Source organism: Platalea leucorodia, assembly GCF_965183815.1.
Source record: "Platalea leucorodia genome assembly, chromosome: 5".
Lineage (NCBI taxonomy): Eukaryota > Metazoa > Chordata > Aves > Pelecaniformes > Threskiornithidae > Platalea > Platalea leucorodia.
Window position 1 is genome coordinate 19,641,009 of NC_138827.1, and position 24,431 is coordinate 19,665,439.

General features: G+C 38.0%; 1 protein-coding gene across 1 annotated transcript in view; it reads right to left on the reverse strand.

The window, feature by feature from the left end:
* Window positions 1-24,431, reverse strand: part of CPPED1 (calcineurin like phosphoesterase domain containing 1) — a gene marked incomplete at its 5' end in the record, with an annotated part of 49,848 nt that overhangs the window by 21,823 nt on the left and 3,594 nt on the right. The window contains one exon of the mRNA XM_082311850.1: window positions 16,238-16,456. Coding sequence (XP_082167976.1) covers window positions 16,238-16,456 — 219 coding nt within the window. The remainder of the gene's footprint in view (window positions 1-16,237; window positions 16,457-24,431) is intronic.

A 24,431-nucleotide genomic window follows, 5' to 3' on the forward strand; every position in this document is an offset into this window, starting at 1 on the left:
AAAAATGTAGCACAATCATTTCCTGGATTTCTAAATTACTCGGTCTCAGTATTTCAATGTATCTTAAAAGTGTCCTAAACTTAGAGGAGTTGCAAACACATAATTTTTAAGGGAAAGCACAAATTTGCAGTTTGAAAAAGAAGAAAGTTAAAAAGGAAATTGTTCAACTATGAGCTTTTATGCAAGCAACACTCTTGAGAAGCCCTGATATGACAACTGCAATCTGCCTAACATTTAACCCAAGAGACTGATTATCAAAGAACAGGTAAGAGCTAAACTGTACATTAAAATACTATACAAAATATCAAATAGAAATAGTAACTAAATCTGATAAAAGCAAAATAAAAAATGTCAAACCACCACTGACGAAAATGGAATTTATAAAAACGTTGGGCCCATTCCTCTGTAATTTATTATGATATCAGGAGAATTACTCTGACATCAAAATACAAGTAATTCTTGTTGGAAGCAATCACATGATTGTTATAAACAAACAAAAGACAGATTTGTGTATTTTCCTGGACCTTAAAGTGCATCACAATTGCTTTAATCAAAGAGTCTAATTATTTTGGGCACTTTCCTGTTCTTGAGATGTTTGTCTTTTTTTTTGTTTGTTTTTTTGTTTTCATGACCGTCTGCAGTTGCTCTTCTCCTTTTGCATGCCATTTAGAGGACTTTCCCTAATAGTATTCCCTAACTTTCTAGAGAAGAGAAGAGGGGAGTCCAAGGCTGTATTCACAGCGTGCTCCTTTTGTAAGTACCTCTGCTGAAACAAATTTAACTGCTACCTCTATCCCTCTGTGGGAAAGCAGTCTCCTCCTGTTCAAAATAGGATTGCCTTTCATCTCTGCTGTCGTTTTGGATACCTGGCTGTTGGCTCCAGCTTAACAGAGCTACAGCTAAGATCCTACATCATCCCTCTCAGCATCTCTCAGCTGCCCCCCTACCCAGTGGCAGCCCCATTGCTGTGCCTGTCATTTGGAAGACAGCACAGGTGCAAAACCAATGGTATCAAGATCAGACTGCATCTTACAGGCTCATTCTGCAATTACATCTTTACTGCATCTAATTTTTATGCGCTACCATAAATAAGTTTTTATGAGCGACCATAAATAAAAACTGAGCTCTAATCTTGTCACATCTCAAATACTGATACACAGTTTTCTCTGATCTTTGCAAACACAACCCAGCATCCCTTCAGAGCGCTGACGCAGATGGAGCTTTCCCACCCCAAAGCTCTGACACCATTCCTCACCGTGCCGCCTTCTTTCCTAACCTTCCCCATCTCATCAATACAGGCGGCTCCTCTTTACTGTCATGGCCAAACTCTTACCCTCTTCGCATTTCTTTACATGTTACCATCCCATAAAAGCAATGATTCTCTCATTCTCCATGAACAAGTAGAAAAAAACCACCTTGCTCTCCCCTTCACATTCCTAGGATGCTACAAAAATGTGATAATAGACAGGGCACTGGCATAGAAAGAAAAGATCTATTGGGCCACCCAGTTCAGTCTTACTGGTGCTCTTGTTAGTCTGTACTCTTCATTGTTGCGTGTTTTAAACTTAAATTTTCCCCTCTAGCATCTGCCATAATGAAGTAATGCAATACACTGTGTCATTCCAAATTATTAGATGCAAGAATAAGCTGATCAATTTTAATAAACTCAGTATGGTCATGTTCTGAAATAGGTTTTTCTGGCTTAGTCTGTGCTGTAATAACTAAAATGTCTCCTCTCTCTTCTTTAGACAGAGATATTTCTAATGTTCAAATAGCCTGAAAACAATTTTATGATGTACAAAAAAATTATTACACAGTTAAAAATAATGTAAATATGACTATATTCACTACTGGACAAACTGACTACTCGGTCTAGCTTATGAAGAACCTCATCTCATTGGTTCCACTGAAAAGCAGGAACTGAAATACTTATTTGTCTGCAGCTGTAAGCGACTGATTTTTTCAGTACATTAGAAACAAGTAATAATCTGTTCTGAGACACAAAAAGTGATCACACTAAAGATCTTCCCTGCGTGAAAATACAAATTAAATTTATTTTATAACTTCGAGCATTGAAACAAGAAGAAAATTTAAATCCCGTTTTAGCTAATAATAAACAATTATTACATTAAAGCAATGATAAAACCCCAAAAGTGAACGAGGAAGCCTATTAGCGGATCAACTGCTCCTAGAGTTTCGGTGCACGACATTAACTATAATGACTGCGAATGCCAACATTTTTCTGAGTGCCAGTCACACAGGTGCCCACTTAACAACGTAATTCGTGGCATTTACTGTTCCACCGTCTGCTGTGAAAATAAGTATTATGTTTCACTTAAGCACAACTCTGCTCTTCTTATCCTTACTCATCTCCTAGCTATGCAGAGCTGTCACATCAAGCATAGGCCATCACTGCCTTTGGGTCTGTTCTTCTGATGAAATCATCACAAGCAGGAAAAAATGCCACAATGTTACAGCAGTTACAACAACAAACAATAAAAACAAGCTGAAGGTACGAAAGTCTTGCTTCCAATAACGGTTTGTTTTTAACAGACAGAGCAAGATTTTAGTCTTGCGCACTTGCTTCAAATGACTACCTGTGCGAATTTTACAGCTTTTTGAGGCCTTCATCATATTTACAGTTTCATATTAAGTAGTTACAGCATGACTAATAACTCTTTGAAACACTAGTCCCTCAAGTCTGATGAAATTGTCCTCACTGTTAAACTGAGAAATGCTTGCAATAAGTGGGTATAATTACTTAAAAAGACATGTCTTTTCCTGATGTCTAAGGCATTGTCTACCCTTACAAAAACATCTTTGCCATCAGAACAAGTGCAGAATGAACAGGCAGTTAGTATCAGCCTGAGTCAATGGTTCAGACAAACCACTTCTTCCCTAGAATATGCTCTCTTAGCCCAAAGCATCTTTCGCCAGTTTGCATCTTTGTTCCACACTCTTGTTGGCTACAGGGTGTTCAGAGAAGAGCTTACAATACCAACAGACCGTGCACCATGGTCAGAGTGGTCCTGCAGCTTGCTCAGAGCCACAGAGAGGCACTGGATGCTCTAGCCCAGTTGCTACCCCTTAAAACCATGTTACCCTCCATTGACTACCTAAGAGTCGGCAGTCTGGAAAAGACTTGGTTCAGTTTGATTAACTGAGTCAAAATTCTGTGGGCTAGATCTTCTGCCACTGACTTCCAAGGAAGAAGAAGAAAATCCTTTACAATTCAGAGGATGGAAAAGCCTGGAAATGTCTCTTTTAAAAAGCAAACACTTTTAAACTAGAAAGACCGTTCTAATCACCTTGTCTGACCATACCTGCATAATCCAAAGCACTGACTTTCTGCAAGTTACTCTTTACAAATAGCAAATCCAATTCCAAGAAAAGAAAGGAGGCAACAAATATTCTAACACAGAGACATATTTACTGTACAATGTGCCAAATAAATAACTCACTGTGGATCTCTGCTCCACATATACATTTTCAAATGTTCATAGATAGGAGTTGAATTGCTAAAGCTGAGAATATGATAAACTAAACTAAAACTTTCTGGGCTGAGAAAGAAGCAAGAAAAGAAATTCTGACTGGACTTCGAGAGATTAAGTTTTTACTAAAACATGGAGAAAAATCTAACTATGCTTCCATATACATTTATTTTTATATATATATATGTATAAAAAAAACTAATACTTGTACTAGATTTTCAGTGCTAACACTGAATCTAGTACTTGTACTGATGCTTGTATCATAAAAGTATCTGATTTGAGACAACTGTCTAGTTAATTACATCTCAAAGATTTTCATACATAGAGAGTTACTGTCAACAGGATTCCTTAGTTCAACAGTGGACTGGACTAGAGATTATAGTCTAAAATACAAATAAGTATATACTTGCTGAAGACTAAATATTTGCTTCTGACGGCCCAGTGGTTTCTTTGCAATATGAGACTGCAATGTGTTGTTGAACATGCATGGGGAATCTCATGCTTCCTACTCTTGGGCTGATGAGAGCAAATTAAATTTCACACTAAGCAGTTTGGAGGCTTTGAATGCTCCATTACATCTTACTAGAATCAGATACTTACTATGAAATGTTTATTTATGCAACCATAGTGACATTTCTTGAAATAGGTATTATTAGATGTTTGACAAATACTGTGCTTATTCAAATTCTTAGACATTATTAATTAACATTAGCATAAGAGTTTGGAGAAGAAAACAGCCAAGAATCCTTTTGGTTTGGGCTCCATGCTACTGAGCATATCAAAGTTTTTGATAGGTTGCGATAGCAGAAGAAATGGATGCAGTGAGTTTATTTGGATTAAGCTACCTGTTTATCAGGGAATTAGGTCAAACTTAAACACTGCTCATGTTATTTCAGGTGATAATACAAAAAAAACCCATTCATCAGTCAGTGACACATTCATAAAAAAATTACCTTGTATTCAACAAATAAAATTTTTACCTATAGCCTGATTCAGTACAAACATTTCAAAGCCACTGCTTCTACCTCGCACTTAAAAAGTCAATCTGTGCCTTTTCTACTTTGTGCTCTATTGTAAATTTCCACTGACAAAGACTCAGGAATTGGGATTTAGCTGACAATTTTGCTGAAACTGCATGTGACAGTAGAATACAGCTGCCTCCTCCCCAGCTGTGCCAGGCTGATGGGAGTTAAAAAAACTACACAAACTTGCTTTTGTTAGTAAACCAAGCAGCCAGTTCAAATGGCAAAAAAGAGCAAATATAGTAAAGATGACATGCTTACAGTCATTTTTAAAGCTGGAATCATATTTTAAGACACCATTTTTTAACCTCATATGCTTGTTATATAGACAAATCAAACATCAGCATTCAGGCTCTTGCCTTCTAGACAAGAAAGGGAATTTTTTAAAGAACTACTATATTTTTATTTAAAATTAAAACTTTACAAAGTATCTCCTTATATACATGCTTCACTTAAGGACTAGCAGAGCAGCTTAATTTTATCTGGCAAGTTTTTTTTAAAATTAATGTTCCTTTGTTTTAGCAAAATGGGTTATTTAATGGTAGTTTAAAAGCAATAATAAAAGCAGTTCACAGCCAGATTTACTGTGGTACAATCACTTTTTGAGAAAAACATTAAGCATTATCAGGTATTTTTTTCCTTTGTAGAATGTCTTACTAATTCACTGTATATAACATTAAGAATTTGTATGGGACGTTTCTCTGCAATTTATTCAGTTCACAAATGTATAAATGGCAGTTTGTGCATTTGCATGCAGATTTCAGCATTATATTCGTATCACATCTTGTGTACAAAACCCACCAGCAGCACATCTCTCAACAACCCAGTTACTGAAGTGTGAACAAGCTAGTTCATATCTGATGTAATAAAGTACAAGTATAGCAGTCTGCCTCCTGGAAAGGACATCAGGCTGAACTGACTGCAAAACAATTGCAAATTTGCAAGTTTGTACATTAAACATCTATGAAATATTTCCTAAGAATGAACATGCACATGCAAATGACCGTGAAATTTATCAAATATAATAAGAGTTGTGAAATTCAATATTATCTCAATGTTCCGTTTTAGTGGATCCAAAACCGAAAGATAGGTAGGACTTCCCTGGAGGTACCAACTTCAGCTCTTACGGAAACCAAGTATTCACTGACCTTTCCTGGTCAAGCCCAAGACTGTTTTTTAAGTCAGAGAATGTAGAACATTCACAACAGGTTTTAAACAATAATGCTTTGACTAGGAACATTTGCTATGGTATGTGCTTTCCCTTTGATTTAGAAAATTGAACAAGTTAAGAGTTTTCTTAGAGTTATCCTGTAAGGCAGGTGTCTGTAATTATATGCTGCAGCCTATGCTTTAAGATTTAGTATCTATAAAAGCTACACTTTCAGAGGAAGTCATACTAATGCACCCAGCAGTTAACAGAAACAAGAGACAGAAATATTCTGGACTGCGGCAGTTGCACATCAAATTTGCGCACGGGAAAGAGGCTCAAGATAATCCAGTTAGTAACTCTCTCAGGAGAGACGATGCCTTCAAATGTTACAGTGATCATAAACAGAAATAAAACCATACCGCTGTCTGGACACCAGAACCATCAACTCTGATGTTCCTCAGCTCTGAAGCTGTCTATTCTGAACGTAAATAACTTCACTCTCTACAGTGTATGTGTCAGAGCTTATAAGAGGTAGTGACTGTATAAAAGCCAGTATGCCCAGCTCATCTTGTATCCTGATCATCAAATTGTCAAGCAGAAGTCAAATGGAGAAGTGCTGACTTGAAAATCATGTCCCTTAACTGCTGCCTAAATATGAACTCAGGATCCCAATATTTGGCACTTGCTTTGAAAAATCTTAATGCATATCACCACCTGTATTATTATATGAAAAAACACTGTTTGCATGGAAGACAGGATAGGGTGTATATTTTTGAGAAGACATGTAGCCAGTTTTGCTTTTCACATAAAGTACACAATGGTGCCCAAAATTGTAATTGGTCGAATTGAGCGGATACGCTTTATTGAGGCTTTATGGAGGAGTTAGTGTTAGTGAAACATGCAGAATTTGTGGGGGAAAAAACATGCACCAGAGATGCATACACACATAAGAGCACTGTATGCAGTCATGGGGAGTTGGCTGGCAGGTGAGAAGGTCTCAGAAGAGTCAGGGTCCCTGGAAGCAGCAGGTAGAGCGCAGGACAGCCACACATCCCCGCCAGGCAGGCAGGGGCCCAGGATTCTTGAAGAAGAGAGGGAGAGCAGGCAAAGGGAGAGAGAGAGAGGGAGGGATGCTGAGGCAGGCAGTGCACTTGCATCGCCAGCAATCTCACAGTGATACTGTGACAGTGACAATTCCCTCCCAAATTCATGATCTTGTCTTTTTACAGGATACCAGACATTCTAGGTAGTCCATACCTTTTCACCCCTACACATGGCATGGTGCTCAAGGGCACGGCTTTCCCCAGCTGCAGCAGGTGCCCTGCCCTGCTACTTGGCTGCTTTTTTCCCCCGTTATGCTTAAAGCAGTCTGTTTCCAGCTCTGAAGTCTGCATTGCCTCAGTGACCAGTAACAGACCATCAAGGAGCTGCTTATAGTTTGGGGACCTCTGTTTTCAGCTTGTGTCTCTATTGTCAAGGCCCTTCCTGTCACCGCATGTTTAAACTGCTCACAGTAACAACACACGCCCGGCCCCAAGCTCCAGTTCGCACTGCAGGTTCCTGTAACAAGCCGATTGCAAGCCCAATAGGCCAGGACCACAGCATTGCAAAGTCAGCCCAAAGCACACGAGCTGGTGGCCTATCAGTAGCAACGACAATACTCTTCTGACTGTGCTCCTGGACAACAATGGCATTCACACCTATACGTGACCATTCTATAATTGCCCAGGATAACTGACATCCTCTTTAAAAATTTGGGAGGTCTTGAGCAACAGGAAAGTATGAAATGGCATTCCCAAAGGATTACAGGTTTGCCATGGGTTTTAAATTGATACCGGCCAATTTACACCTGTAACTGGCTGTAATGCACCTATGGAACAGACTATGGAAAACTGTACCTATTGGGTACCATCCCTCTGCAGAAGATCGGTGCACGTCACAATTTACTTTCTCCACCAAGATCAGCAGTTATTTCCTCCTGTTGAGTCCCTAAAGTTATATTACAATATAAGACTATGTGTCTTCCATGTTGCCTCAGCATGTGTATCTCTGTTGGATTAAACAGCAGTTGTCGCTACACTGCTATTCTTTTTAGCACATTCAAATTTTACAGACAGATACAGAAAAAAAAAATGTAGCTGCCTCAACTGCAATTTAGACATTCAGACTAATAATCTCCTTTAGCTGCAGCCTAACTCTGTCCAGCTCCATAGGTGTGCCCCTGCTTTCTGTCTGGAAGTTCTGGCACTTTTTGTTGCGCTCACAGCCCGAGACATACATTAGATGGCACAGTAAAAACATGAAAATACTGTAACAGACACAATCCTGGAAGATCTTACAGTCCAACTATGGCCCAACAGAGAGAGTGAGAGACACAGACAGCAAGCACACCAAGGAGCAGGAAGAAAACATTATCAAATATGACTGCAGTTCTGTAAAACTGATTGAAGAATTAATCAGATGTTTTAACTTGTTCCATTTACAAAAGAGACATTTATAAATGCATGTATATTTTATCATGCTTTAAGGTACCAATATTCTGATCAACTCCATGTTGTTACCCTACCATAGAGAACCATCCAGGCTTTGGTTGACATTGGTGGGTTAAACAAAAACTATCCAACTAAAAAGCTGGATAAAATTAAGTTGAGAAGCTGGGTCTACCCACTAATAGCCCCTGTGGACAAATAATTTTAAACATTGTACAATTTGTTTTGTTGAAGAGCACTGGACTAGTTCATAACATCCCCCTGCACGCATTTCCATGCAATGTCATGGTTGGTAACAATCCCCTATGCTTTCTTCTGCTGTACCATGCAGGCTAGGAAAGCTTTGTTTAAACTTGACAGCTTCAGTTTAATTCTCTCCAACCACCTTCTGTTCATTAAAGTGTAACTAGTTTGTGTCGGGAGGGGGGGGGATCAATTTATGCCATTTTTACTGCAGTGTACCATATTCGTAATACTTAAAGTGTGAAATGTATTTCTGCATATATGTGAATGGAAGTACACATGCAAAAATATATATATTGGCACATGAAAACAAGGACAATGCTTATTCTCCCAGGCAGACAACTATTAAAAGTATATGGCAAACATGTATAATGTTAAGGAAACATTTTTAATAATAGAATACAAGAAGTTAATGAGACCTTGTCTTTAGCCAGGATACAAAATTCATATTGCAATCATATACAGTCTACAAAGCTACTGTCCTTCCTTGCAGAGCCCTTTACTACAGCATTGCAACCACTTGAAATAATACTGACACTATCTTGGAAAGACTGCAAGTATTCCCAATATTCTGGGACAGAAGGAAAAGCCACAGTAAGAACAGTGTATATCAGCTAGATATAACACATCAAATGAAGCTTGTTCTTCTCTGTGCCAACGACCCCCTGGCACCAGGCGTACCCATTTGCCACTGCTGAGGTCCAAAATGGCACAAAGCAGCTCTAACTCCAGCACACAAGCAGCCAACTCCTTGCAGCTTCCCTCCCTCCCCACAGCCTCTGCCTCGCAGGAGGGGGAATGCAGCACAAGTAATTCACGAGAGCTAAGAAAGGTAGGTTTAAAAAAAAATTACTAAAAGTGCCTGAAATGAGTAAGACCACTTAAATATTCTTATCAGCTATAAAATGAATAAAAATCTATGCAAAAAAAAAAGCTCCACAAGACCAGACCTTGGGAATGAATAAGAAAGCATGAATAGGCACACCTGCTTATCTTGTTGTGATCAAACTAGAAAGCAAGATGGACAATTGCTTCTGAAGCTAATGAGAGAAATGAAAGTATAGGCATATTAATTAAAAAGTAAGAAGAACCATCATAATTAATTCCCTAGGTATGTCAGAAGAGCAGACAACAGAATTCTTGTATTGGAATTCCATTTATTTCAAATACAACGGCTTAGTCTCCTGCCATCACATCACACAGCTGTCTAGATTGATTTGTTCTTTGCAAATGGATATTAAAAAAAAAAGGTGGATCCTTCAGAGAAAAGACCTTTGAAATAGCAGATGCAAGTGATGTGGGCATCCTCCTCCTCCCCACCTCTCAGCAAAACAAAGGAATTCTGAGGTAGAGCACAATGCTCACGGCTCTGACCTGTCAGGTGCTGTTTCCACTCACCTTAGCAGAGCCAAAGGTTTCTTCACCAGAATTAAACGTTTCAGGAATGTGTTATAAAATAACAGTTTGAAAGCCTTTAATTAAACAATTTAATAATATAAAACAAAGGTAGGAAAAAAAAAAAAAAGAAAAATTTCACTAGTTGGACTTAATTGACTGAAAAGGCTGATGTCAGATTATATAGCACTGAATTACCTGGGCAGGAAACGTGTATATTAGAGATTATGCCTTCAATTAACTAAAGGAATTAGTACAAGTATTCACAGTGTACTTCAAGTGCCATAATACTCCATTCTAGTGATTTTGATTTCTTCTAATTAACATATACACACAAATGAACCTAAAACTGCAAGCATAAACATTACTTGCACACTGATCCATTATCACACTGCTCAGATCAAGCTTAATCAACTTCTATCAGCTTTTTTGATTATACACATTATTAGACAAGTCTCGTTTCATTTAGTCTCTAAACAGCTACGTTTTATTACAGTCAGAGCTAAGTAAAGTTTGCAGGAGGCTTGCTGTCTTACTCGTTCTTTCACCCACGTAAGCTGAGCAACTAATGAAAAATAATTAAACACCTGGTCTAAAGGCACATCACATAAAGGACTTTGCTGGCTAGAACTGAGGTCTATCAAGTTCCTGACAGCAGTAGTATCATTAAAAAAATGCAGTTTAAATAACTTTCTCCAAAGGAATTCAGCCACATAAAAATAGCTGCTAGATTCTCAGCTTCACAAGTCTGTGTTTCTCCATGGCTTCAGCAGGGTGACCTTGGCTGCAAACAGCTGGATTCTCTGCTGTTGGAATGAAAGGTGTTGAAATGCAGAAGCTGTTTCCTGGACACCAATCTACGCTCGAGGTACGGGATGAAGAAGGAAGCACAATGCTTCATGTTAAACTGAAACAGGAAGGTCAGGCAAGAAAGAAGGCAGGGGAGTTTGCCCTCAATGTATGGAGGGAGATATTCTATGGAACAGACACCAGATTTGTTGAGCTTGTGAGTCAGGATCAGAGGAGAGGTCAGCCACAAAGAGTGGGGTTTTGTTACAGACCACCCAACAGGGGCAAAGAAGTCTGCTATAAGCAACTTGAAAAAAGTCTCCAGATCACAGACCCTGACATCTGCTGACAGCAATCCAGGAGGGAGTCTGGGACAACCTCTTGACACAGATGGGCCAACCAGGGCCCACTCTCGTAGCTCTGCTACTCACAAACATAGAAGTGCTAGGGGATGTGTTAATCCCTGCCAGCCTTGGCCATAGCAGCCACCAGAGTGGAGTTCAGGATCCAGAGTAAGGAAGTAAGTAAGGAAGGTAGATAGCAGATCTGGGGCCTCAGGACAGCAGACTGGCTTATGCAGGGAACTAGTATATAGCATCCTGTGGGACGCAGCTCTGAAATGCAAAAGAGTTTGAGAGAGTTGACATGTCTTCAAAGACAAGCTCCTCCTCACACAGAAATGGTCCTTCCTGATACTGAGGGGAGAGAGAGGTGGAAGAAACAAGAAGTGACAAGTGACAAGTACTCAGTGCTGCTGTTGCCTGTCTTCACGGAAATGTTCTCCCAGAGTTAAAGGAGCAGGGGAAATATTGGTAGTAGAATAGGATTCAGCCAAGTATCTCCTGAAAAGTTTCAGCCCAAGCAAGTCCGTGGGACCTGACGGGATGCATCCAAGAGTACTGAGAGAGCTGTCTGATGTCACCGTGAGGCACCTCCCTATAATCATCAAAAGGTTGTGGAGTTAGGATGTTGCAGTCTAGGTGAGTGGAGAACTAGATGGGTGAAAAACTGGTTGGACTGTTGCGCTCAAAGGGTATTGCTTACCGGAACAATATGGGAAGTTGTCATAAAACAAAACAAGGTTATACTTGATATGAGAAAAAACACTTTTAGAAATAAATTTCCAGAGGTTTAGAAAAATGCAGTGAAACAAACACACTATCTAATCAGCAATAGTTTGCAGATTACCAGCTTTGCCATACTAAGTTATGGTACACTCAATGCACACAAATGTCTTCAGAAGTAAGTCTTTCATTATGATGGTGTATCTAGGTGTAAGTATCGAGTTTGTAGAAATTATTTTCAGTAACAGTTGCACTATAAGGTATTGCTTAAAATTCTTGATTATGTACCACAATATTAGCATTACCAGGAATAGATATGCTATTCTTGATTATGTAATCAAGAAAAACTTCTGAAAATAATATTCAGAGTACAAACTACTTTTAATCAGCAGCTAAATACCAAGATACTGGCACTGATTACTTCGTTGCTCTAATGACATCTGTAATGGATTCCAAGTGCTGTGCCTGATTGCTTCCCAGCTGATCAGGATTCTGTTCATCACTTCTAGCTGCTGGAATTCTGAGATTTCTTGGAGTTCCTTTGCAAAAGGCTTCAACATTGCTTCAGCTAAACGGCTACAGCGCATGCTTTAAAACAGTCATCATACACTTTACACTTAGTACTCCATGATAAAACATTTTAAGAGAGGAAGATCTGGGGTTTTTTTCCCTCCTTTTTATTGACAGGCATTGATTATAAAGCAGTATAATCCAAAGAACTTGACAGACATTGGCCAATGGATCATATAATATAGCTGAACTTCAGTTGATCATAGCTTTCTTCAATAACCATGCTGCAATAGTAACTGTGCTACACTTCCATTAATGCTGTTTTCAGTTTTAATGTAGCTGATATACACAAGTGATTTAAAAGGCAATTTGAGACATTAAATAAGATACGCGTACAAGCCAAATTCACAATTGTTAAACTTAAATCAATGTCTTGTCTCATGTCATTTCTGATTTTTGCCTACTGAAAAAATGAATTTTTAATCCTTCATTTTATTGAACTAACATGATAAGGGAATTGACACAGCAATTATTCTTGGAGAGACTCCTCAGTGGAGAAGTATGAAACGATTGCAGTAGCATTCTACTACAGACATGCATTACGTAGGTCTACACATCCTTGGCTAGAACAGTGAAAATACTTCAATTACTCCAGGAAAAGAAATATTACTACTGGTCTTCAATTCTGCAAACATTTATATGTTCAAATTATCTGAAAGCTATTGACTATAAAAATTCTTTGATTCTGTGTTTGCTCTTTTTCATTAATGTAGTATTGCCGAAAGACTTCTTAAAATTTCAAATTTTTGTTGTAATAAATAATGAAAGTGCTGGCAAATTTCAACATTACTCTTATAATTTTGGAATGGAACTCTTTCTAAAATTTTTTTAAGAGTTTAATCAGTTGCTGACAGCTTTTTATCTCATTATGTCTTTAAGTTAGAATTGTTTAAATGGATTATGTAAAGAAGTATGAAATCTCAAGCACAATATTAGTACTGGAATTAATGGAGAGAAACTTGTGCCATATGACAGTGGAATATAACGGCTCCTGCTTTTTATCTGAGTCATAACCAGTGCAGAAGTACACTAGCAGTTCAAACACATACGTGTAAGAGAAGAAATTTAAGAATTCATTCCTCCGTGAGAAGGAAGTCACCTAAATTCCTAGAGTTTAGCACAGAATGTGGCAGAAGACTTGAGAATGTGACTGCAGTACTTCCAAGCTTTCCAAAAACTTTCACTGCCAGGAATGCAGAAAGTTTTCATTTCTAACATCAGAGGATTTCTATTTTGATAAAAGAACATGCAGCAAATAAGTTCTTATAAGGCCAACATCTTGGCTTCTTAATGCCAATGTCTTGCAATGTCTCATACAGTAACAGCTATTAACAAGCCAAACCAAAGAAATTGTCAATAAGTGTCTTTATAAGACATTTTTAAAGCAGGATGCGAGTTGTCTTGCTTTAAAATGTCTTTTCTTTAAGTTTATTTAACTCTTTTTGTGCTTTGAAAGAATTTCTATGCCAGAAGCTAAGTAAGCGAGAGGAAAAGGTAGGAAAAAATCCTTTGAAAAATCTATTATTTCACTTCCAAAATACACATTCATACAGTTTAAACTAGAGTGTTGTTTCAAATTCTTTTAAACACACAGATTTAGATTTATCTTCTATGAAGTATTTTTCTGACTCTGCATTTCTATCTCCTTTGCGGTATCACACGTCCCCCTGCCCTTCCAGGCAACTAGTCAAAGGGTGCTAATCCACAGGTATCTGCACAGTAGAGTGATTCACTTTTATCTCTCTCATCAGTTTAGACAGGAAGACAAATGGCTGACTGTAAAATTGTACTTATATGTACAATTTAATTGTAAATGGTACTTACATGTTTTCCAACTCACAGCACAGCAAGCCATTTGTATAAATACAAAGGCAGTAATGAAATAAGTAACTGTTCCAGTTGAATATTCTAAAATTCCTTTTAGTAGTACATTTCCTTATCTATTTTATATAACTACATAACACAGGCTTACAAAGTATTAAAGAGCATAATTTCAATCAACCAGAAATTATTAGATGAATTAAAATATGGTGGCTCAGTGAGGTAATCATAGAATCATTTAGGCTGGAAAAGACCCGCAAGTAATGAACTGCTCTTTCTTGCCGTCACTTGAAAATTGCACTAGGCAGCTTCAAATATTTATACAATGCACAGCACATACATCACACAATGTAAGCGATCTCAGCAGTAACACCCCTTCAGTTTCTTTTACATGTTTGTTAGCAAAATGAATATATAATAATGTTTTGCAAAACCCTGACAGGTTTGTATTTAAAATATAGGGAAGTCTCAGACATACACTGGTAAAAGGGATGATAATGACTACAGAGATCCATTACTAGAAAAAACAAACAAACAAACAAATGTAAAACCTGCCACATGCAAGACTTATTTATTGTACCTAGCCATTCAGTACCCAGTAGAAGTCAGAAGACTGCTGGCTCTCTGTAGTTGGCACTTACTCTCTGTCAACAGAAAAGCCTTAGAATAACGTTGTTTAAAGTCAATATAGACAAAAGGACTCAGAACTCTGCATTGTTTTATGAGTCTTTGAGAAACATCCAGGTAAAATGAAATTAATTTAGCTTCCTGGATTATTTAAATTTGTAAGTGAAAGATCCTTTTCAACAGGATGTAGAACACTTATTTGTCCTGAAATTTCTTCCTCTTATAAGGGATACTGAAGATAACATATTTGGAACACACAAATTAAAAGTCCTAATCAAAATACTTATTAAAACTCTGCTATGGGAAGGCCAGATGATTCTTAGGAAGAGATCATTTTATGATTCTGGGTCAAACCTGTACTTCCAAAATTAATGGAAGAACATAAACCATTAAAACAACTACATAATGGTAGACTTTACATTATGATCAAGCTACTGAGGTTTTACACAGTAGATTCTATCAAGCTTAGATCTGTTGGTTTTTACACTTTCCCACTCTATCACTAAAATTGTGTTCTGGTCAAAAGAAAGTCTGTAGCCTATAAATAATGTCAATCAATTTGACTTGTCAATTTGACAGCTAAGGTTTTAAAATCCATTTTGTGGGACACTGAAGGAATTAGTGAAAGATCTCTAACATCCTCAAAACCTTCCTGTGCAAACAAGAGGTGGGAAGCATCACCTGAGGTGCAAGTGGAGGGCAAAGCAGAGCACAGCATAAAGCACACAGGACTCTCTATTTGCAAGCTCACTTGGTGGACTGTAGTGCTGTCAGCTACACAGCTAAGGCTGTCTGCAGCTCTGCTTCTTATCAAGGCTAAGAACTGTAAGACACTGTGCTTAGATCTGCTTTTGAGACCACTTGTCAGCTGGTAACATCGGGTTTTCATTCACTTACAAGAAGAGTATTTATCTTCTTAAAAGAGAAAATATTACCAGTCTGTTTAAAAGTTATAACTGTCGAACTTTGTAACCCACCTTTCTAGATGGTCCGTTGTTCTTCCTCTGACTGTACACAGAAACACACTGATCTCTGAGTCCCACAGCAACAGGACAGAATGCTAAAACTTGAATTTGCTGACTTTTAGCATTCTAAGAATTTAAATATTGAAGCAGATTAATTTATTAAGCATCAGAAAGCCAGAGAATTCTCTGAGTTTTGCCCACTTTAGGTACTCAAAAAGCCATAGCTATTTTTTGTTCTTTTCTTGGCGTTGTTTTTCCCCAATGGCTAGAGTAGAGACTCTCAAAGCAATTTGTTTAGAAGAAAGAATTTTAATGTGTCTTCTTAGGACTTTTATTTCAAAGAAAATTTCCTCAGGGCCACTGAAAAAAAAGCAACTAACAAAACTACACCCCTAAAATGAATGACACAGGAAGTCAGATGAAGAAATCAGAATAAAGTCTCAAGAATCATCTACAAAGTGCACTCTGTTTCCCAAACACCAAAACAGTAGCATACCAAATCCTATGAAAGAATATTATGAAGTCAAGGAAATTAAATTAGCCTTGTTGCCAATCCGAGATGTAAAGGAAATGGAGTAAAAATTCCCATTCAACACTTTTAATTGCCTTACCTGGCATTCCATGGATGAGGTCTCCACACAACACAAAGAACTTGGGCTTAGGGTTTAGTTTGTTAATGGCCTGCACTGCTTGCTCTGCTAATTTGATCTCTTCTCCCCATTCATCATCTCCATTGTTAGTGTCTCCAACTGCCCAAGCTTTCATCAGTCCAAACTGAGGATCTGCTCCTTGGATGAAGTAGAAGGGCCCCTTCCATTGGTACTCATTATCTGAGAAGAAAAGAGAGGAGGGGGAAAAGAATTGTTAAGCACTAGAGAAACTTATAAAGAGATTGCTCTTCACCTAAGTAAGTTGGGGCTGCTTTAATGAAAGTACAGAATTCTGTAGTCATTCATATAGGACAAATATAAAGGCAGAAGTACAAAATTTTCCTCTCATGGGTAGCTGCAATAAATGAAAGTATATTAATCTAATTATACCACATGGTAATTACAAACTGATTAGAGGAAAAGTATGTGAAGAATTCAGCAAATAGTGCTGGAAATTACAAGACTACAATACAGCACAAGTGTATAACGTTAGATTTCAGTTGATTCTTTTAAGACTCCAATTATTGCTTCTTTAATTAACAAGTTAAAACATACAAAACACATTTCACATTTTACTGTTCCAGTAGACTTGTCCTTAAATTATTAAGGAGTTAAATGCTTTTTGTTCTTATACTTTTAGAAGGAAGTTGGATGTAGCACATTCTTTGGAGTTAGAACTGAAGCCACTCCACAGGACCAAGGTCAGCAAACACAAAATCCAGCAACATCAGAATTAGCAGCAACAATGAAAATCCTAATTTAGAACTGACACGATAGCTCCTGAGACCTATGATAAAAAAGTGAGAACTCAGAAACAAATTTCCACTGGTAGAGTCGGTGCAGATGGAGGGTACAACAGAATTTGTACTGCTACAATTTTCTTGTATACTTGTTTATCTGATACTATAATAACAAGTACCACAAAAGAAGCATGATACATAAGACTACAAGCACATTGAGAAAAAAATATCTCAACACTGGGCAAATAAAGCAACAGTTGGCTACAAATTAAAAACAAAAATGGATATCCTGTTTCCTAGACTTATGTCTCAAGTTGGAATTAAAGTACAAACACGAGTACACTGTGGTTTCTCCAGCTGTCCAAATGCATTCATTTGCAACCTAAATATTTCAGTTTTGACAGCTGTATTTGGCTTAATAGATTTAGTGATATTGTTTTTTTTTTTTTTAAACAGCATTTAAACTGTTAAAAACTCACTGACTGCATCAATCTATAGTTGAATCTAAAAAAAGATACAATAAATTATTTAAAATTAAAATATAATCCATAAATATACTCCCATATTACGTCAGTCTGATTGAAATACAGTTTGAGGCAAAACTAATCTTCCAATAACAGTACATAAGCAAGTAGCATGTCCACCGCATGGATTTACTTTTGGTTTTCTTTCAAGTGATCTAGAACTGGGGCTTCTTACATTGCAAGAAGGGAGGTACGTTTCTTTCAAGGAAGGTTAGAAAACAGAGGTCAGAATTCATCTCTTGCACCATGGATATGGATAGGCTGGGGTGGGGGAGAGGGAATGTGGGCAACTCCCAAAAGCTGCTTGTAATTGTCATCTGTTGCTATGGCATCAGATCATTTTGCCAAATGCAAGCTTCTACATTTTAGTTAGTGACATTTAACTTCTAAACAAAATTATTTATAGTCTGTTAACATTGTCTGTTAATTCCTACCAGCACTGCCTTGCTCTCAATAATAATCATGTATTTTATAGATAGAAACTTTTAGCCATTCATTAGCTTTTAATTCTGAAATGAAATTAACTTTTCCTATTACGTAACTTATTCAGAGAAGTGAAATGATCCATCATCTGTCCGTGAGTTTGCAATAGAAGACTCATGGAACCAGCCGAATGACACACAGTAATTTAGGTTTTTATTTTATGTCTTGCATGGCAAAATATGACTGCCATAAGAAACAGCTTGCATACTGCATCAAAGGCATTGTTTGTGCAGAGAAATCAACTTATAGTTTTTATAAGTGGAAAGCTATAGAAAAAACAGTTAAGGAAGCTTGCATCAGAAATCCTTTATGACCTATACAAAATAAAACTGAAAAAATGGGGAAGTCTGAAACAGGAACTTGTTTTGGAGGAGTGGCACAATCCTCAAAATAATTAAATGCGAAAAAAAGCTCAAATCTTTGAACAATGTGGCAGGATTTTTAACACCTGTCCTTTTTCCAGCAAGTCGGTAGACAGTATTGATGATCAATGTTGAGGAAAATCTACTTGTTTTGTATTGATTAATCTGAAGCCAGTAATTTTTACCATAATAGCTTAAGTAAAATGTAGAGACATTTATCTATTTATTTTTACAGGAAATACTTAGAAAAGACAGCTAGTCTTTGTTTTAAAAGACTGTGTTTCAATTATGGACATACTGTGTTTCCCTTTCCAGAGCCCCAGGGATGGTGTCTGGCAGCCAAAGGCAGCTGGAGCACCTGCAGCAGGCCAGGTAGCTGCCAGGCAGGCTGGCTGGTACAGGCAGCAGGATTGGACCAGGTCCCCAGGTAACAAGGAGCTTCACATATAATGCTTGAACAGAGAGAATTCTGGCAAGCAGACAATGTACCAACAGGGAGCATGCAGAGCTGACACAAAACAGGTTGCAACGCCAGACCAGGGGCTAGTCTAATATATGCTTCATGGGTATTTTTTTTTCCTGCCGTATATTCATGGCAATACAGTAGCTCTCTAGGTTTTAAGTACCTGAATGTTTCCAAGACTGCGCACAGATGCTCTGGTTTGAGTGGGTGAGTGATGGTCATGTGAGGCAGAGAGAGAGAGACACTGGTAAGATGAATTTGAAAGGAGAAGTTCAGTACACAGACAGAATCAAGAAGTGGCAGAAGAAAGGAGAAACAGAAGATGCAGGGGTGGAGGTGAAGAAGAGTGGGGAGAAAAGGAAAGAGATAGGAGGTGAAAAGAGAAAGGAACTGAAAATGATGCAGAGGTATATGCTATGTTCTCTTGTAGGAGAGAAAAAGATAAAACGAAGAAAGCGAAGCATGGACAACAGAAAAGATCCAGGAATGGGGGCTACATAAGTAACATTCACTTAAAATGTTAGTTTAATTAACTGGTCTTAGTCAAATAATTCAGTCAACAGCTATTTTTGTGGTATTTGATAATTTATCAAATCGTTACAAAAAATAACAGTAAGGTTGAATAAATATTTTCTACCTTTGTCTTGTTATTTGATCACTCCAACTAGAAACCCTATTTAAAAACAAATAAACCTAGTACTTAAACCAAATTCTGTTAGCTTATTACTTATCAAGTGGTACTTACTGGTTTAGTTTAGTGCTTCCTGATTTTGTTCCCCACGAAACAAAAGAATATGTGGGAACAAAATAAAATATGGACACTCAGTTTGAACTTACACCCTAAGTTTTTGTTTATCAGGAATGTGTTTCAATTACTATAAGGTACTATAAATAAAAGCAGAATATCACGAGGAGAGTTGTATTGGTACACCACCACTGGTGCAAACTTGCACCTGCACTAACTCTTAAGCCTGTTCTGACTTCAGCTCATCCAGGAAATAACTCTGAATTGCCCTCACTATTCTGCCTGCAGAGGAGTTCATACAAGTTTCTCCTTATCTGTGCAAGGCATAACATCAGTCCAGCTAAATTTTAAAGCGTTGCAACTAGTGCAATTTGGCTAACTTTGCTTAAAACTCCAGGAGCACGTCTGCTCAAGTTCTTTCAACAGACCAATATGGTAAGAGGGTAGCAATGAGAAACAGATCGCATAAGCATCTTCCACTACCGTAGATGGATCCAGAAGTCTTTTGCCTAACAATTAAATGATTTATCAATGGACTGTGTTCAGACAATTATTAACAAAACTTCTGTACCCTACTTCTCTCCCTCACCAGCTGCTTGTTAGCACCCTCAAGCAGATGAGGTACAGTGGGCTGTGCAAATGAACCTTATCTGCTTAAGCAGTGAGTCAGGCACCACAAAAAATTGTCTGAACCATTTTTTTGGACTTTGCACCGAATCCCAAGAACAGTGCTCAGACAAATCATTCCATTCCTATGCCAGGGGAATGCCAAAGCCTGGCAGAGGGTTAGTAACAAACAGCATTGGGCAGAAGTGGGAGGGGGAACAGCTGTTTTTGCAGTGCTCACCTAGTCATGATCCAGGTCCTAGATGTTACTCTATAAGGTTTCAGTTAAATAGCATGTACAGTTGCTTTCTTCCCTTCAAATGTAGCAAGCAATGACTTTTATGGGAATGACATCAAAGGCATCCTTCTCGCTAGGAGTTTCAATTTTCAAGACTGTAGATGAGCTATGTAATTGTATTAGACAAAGTGCAGGCTAGGTAAAGCAATAGAAGATTAGGATTCGATTAATAAACAAGTTTTTCTGCCTTTTCCCTTGCACCGCAAAATTGAGCAGAGCTGAGAACACCTGCAAATTGGCTCCTCATCCCTATGAGCACAGAGGCTGTTTGCAACTTTCTGAATTTACCACAGCAATAAGAAAACACAAATGGCAGACAAAAGTCAGCAGATTTCTCAGATAGCCGATGTACATACGGTTTCCATTTCTGAAGGACAAATGTCTGTGGAGCTGCTCTTACACATTGAGCCACACAAGACTCCTATTCCAAATCCATTTTGTTCCCAGGCCTCCTTAAGAGCTACACAGCTGATTGCCACGGAAGAAATCCAACTTCAGAACATGTTGTTATGCCTCAGTTTCGATAGCTTCCTACTCTTTTTCTGCTCCCATGCATGCCAAAGTACAGAGAGAGGATCAATGCAATGTATTTTTAGTAGCATAGGCTGAAAAATGGTGCCAGCTTCTAATTTTATCTAAGGATTAATTCTGTGAAGGGCCAAAGTAGTCAGCAGCAATTCACAAGAGAAAACCTCAGCCATGTATTGTGCTCACACACAAAAAGACACTTCAAGGACCTAGGTGGGATTTAAGCCAAACCTCACCATTTCTAGAGGACGATAGCTAATATCTTGCCGTGCCTTTATTTCTTCCTCTTTTGCTTTTCCTAATTTCTCGTCCCTTTTCTTCCCTCCTCTCCAAAGATCACAAAGACACATATATAGAGAATGCTCATATAAACCACTGCAAGCTGACCTCTGACAGCCACACAGTACTGGTGGGATTTCCAGTATTTCCCTGGTGGGATTTTTTAAAAGTACATTGGTTGGTTTCAACTGTACATTGGTTGGTTTCAACTGTACATTGGTTGGTTTCAACTGTACATTGGTTTTCTTCTTCCTCTACACTTTATGGCATTTCACGGAAACAAATTAGTTATGAAAAGTTACTCCTGTCCATAGCGTCTCCATAGACACTATTGTATCAGAGGAGAATGGACACGGACACACACCTAGTGCTTGCTCAGTATACCATGGGCAGTAATAAAGATGAAAAATGCCCTCATTCTCATGTTGGGTTTGCCAGGGGAATTCATTTCACTTCTCTGAAAGATCACAAAATAGCAGAAATAGGTACATGTTTCCCTGCCCCAAGCTGTCTCTGCCTACAAAGTGTGCCTGTGACTCTCTTTCTAGGTAAAACTGGACAAGAAGCACAACCTGGGTTTTTAAAGAAGCTATAGGCAGGAAGGAAAATGGAATCTTTTAAGTGAAGGCAGCAGTTATACATCATAAACAATACAAAACACAAAAGCTTTTTCCTTGCAACTGTTTTGCAGTTTACCTTTAAAGGAATTGATTTTCATTCCTCTCAGTCCTGGAATAGTTTGAAAAACAATAAAGGACTTATACTAAATCCTTAATAATTCCTCATTTAATATTAAAACATTATCAATTATTATGGCTTCAAAAGCACCATCATTATTGTCTGTATGTCCAAATACAAAAGATTTCAATCTAATGAAATATGCATTCCTTTCAGCTATATTTTCCATGTGTACCTGAGAGACTACCGAAGACGTTACCATTGAGGGTTCTGCTGTGTGACCAAGGCAACCTATTACGGAAGGCACAATTTTATGCATCAGGGGAAAAAACCCTTCAAAACAGGTATCAAAATACATTTTTCAGAGAGAAAATAAAACCTTTTAAAAGAGTAATTATTGTAGAAATGATGTACAGTGAGCCTAAACTATGGAGATAATGTCAGCAGAAACACTAACTGACAGAACACAGTTTCTCAAATAAATTAGGCAGTGCTACTATTTTTAAAAGATATACTTTTAAACTTCTTAGATAACTATCAAGGTAGGAAATGCCCCCTCAGATAAAGTTTATTTGTACTGAGGGCTACAGAATGCTAAAACTCTAGTCATGCCTTTATGCCCACCCCCAAATTTAACATGTAAACTCATTGCAGAAACTTTACAGCCCAAGACTGTAGGTGTGAAGGGGGGTGGCTTGCATAATGACAAGGTGAAGTCACAGAAAGTTGCTCAAAACCCACATAAAAATTTGCCTAATTCATATGAGAGTTGAAGACAGTACTGGGAATGGAATATGCTAGCTGGGAAGCAGTTCTGATCAGTGCTCAAAAATATTACTGTTGAAGAGCTCTAGAACAGTAATCATAATGTGCCAAGATCCAACACTCTCATGAAAGCAGAAAAAATAAGAAATCAACTGCGGTTGTATTTAATTTCAAAGGAAGGCGAATTATATGTAATTACGATGCTTTTAAAAAGTGCAAAAATCCTTGAAGGCAGCAGGGAAACTATTCAAAGACACTATACCAGAGGCTCAGACCATATGCACAGCATTTACTAAGAACTTCAGAAAGACCAAAAAGAATCCAGACTGACGAAACAACATAAACAGCAGCAGAAAATAGGAAAGATTTTATGCACTGGAAGGTTAGATACAAAAGTCCAAGAAGCCAAGCTAAAAAAAAAGTGAAGAACAATTGGAAATAGCACAAACCTGAAAACTAATAAAGCTCTTTTTACAGGCATTAGGAGCAGGTAGGTTGTCAGACACCCACTAAGGCTAACAGATGTTCCAGACATGGAAGATGCACCCAAAGATAAAGGCAGAGCAGAAAAACAATGTAAATTGTTGTATCCATGATTATTATGGAGGAACTTGTGAAGATCTAATTCCAGAATTCTTCCTTACAAACAGTGCATCAGATCTGTCTCAAATCAAAATATCAGTAGATGATTCAACAAACTAACATGAACAATAACAAACCACTCAGATCAGGTGGCATCCACAGAAGAACTCAGAAGTAAAAAACAGCTAACCCCGGGCAAGTTACCTCTTGCTTAAAACTGCCTTTGCACCAGATGAGCAGGAAGATGGCCAGTATCACGCCTACATTTAAAAGGGTTTCTGAGCAATCTGGTAACTACTGACTGCAAAACTGGCACCTGTACAGGCAAGTTAATGGAAACTGTAACAAGACAATAACTACTGCACTTACTGATTCTTCAGAAAGAGTAATTGATAGCTTCTATATGGACAAGGGAAATCCACTTGATGCCATCTACTTCAATCTCCAAGAGGTATCTGGCAGTTACTCACCAAAGATTCTTAAGGCAGCCAAGCTGTCTTGAAATATCAAAGTCCTCATATGCATAAAAAACTGGTGATAAAAAAAGAAATTGACAGGACACACAGATCCCACCTGAATCTGTCCTGGGACCTACACTGTTCAACAAATTCAAAACAATCTGTAACAGTAACTGAACAGCGAGAAAGTGAAATTTGCTAAAACTAAGCCATTTGGCAGTATGAAGATAAGGCCTGGTTGTGAAGAACTGGGGAGAGACTTCATTAACAGTGACTGTTCACAAAAACAGATGAACTTCAATGCAGAAAAGTGCAGGATAGTGCACATGGGAAAAACACCACCAACTTCATTCAAACAATGATAGTTCTAGCAAGTGCTACAAATAAAAGTCACCTCAGCATTCAGTAACAGCAAAAAAGCAGAGATAGGAAAGGAATAGAGAACAGAACAAAGTAAAAAATATGAGAAGCAACTGAATAATCTTAAAGAGTTTGCAAAAGATTGGTGAGGGAAGCATGAAAGAGGAACATAAAATCCCATGTGGAAATGAGAACGTGAGTATGCAATGCTGGTTATCCGCTTCTTCCAGATGACGGCTCTGGAACCATCAGCTAAAACTGGCAAAAGACAGGTTCAAAACAGA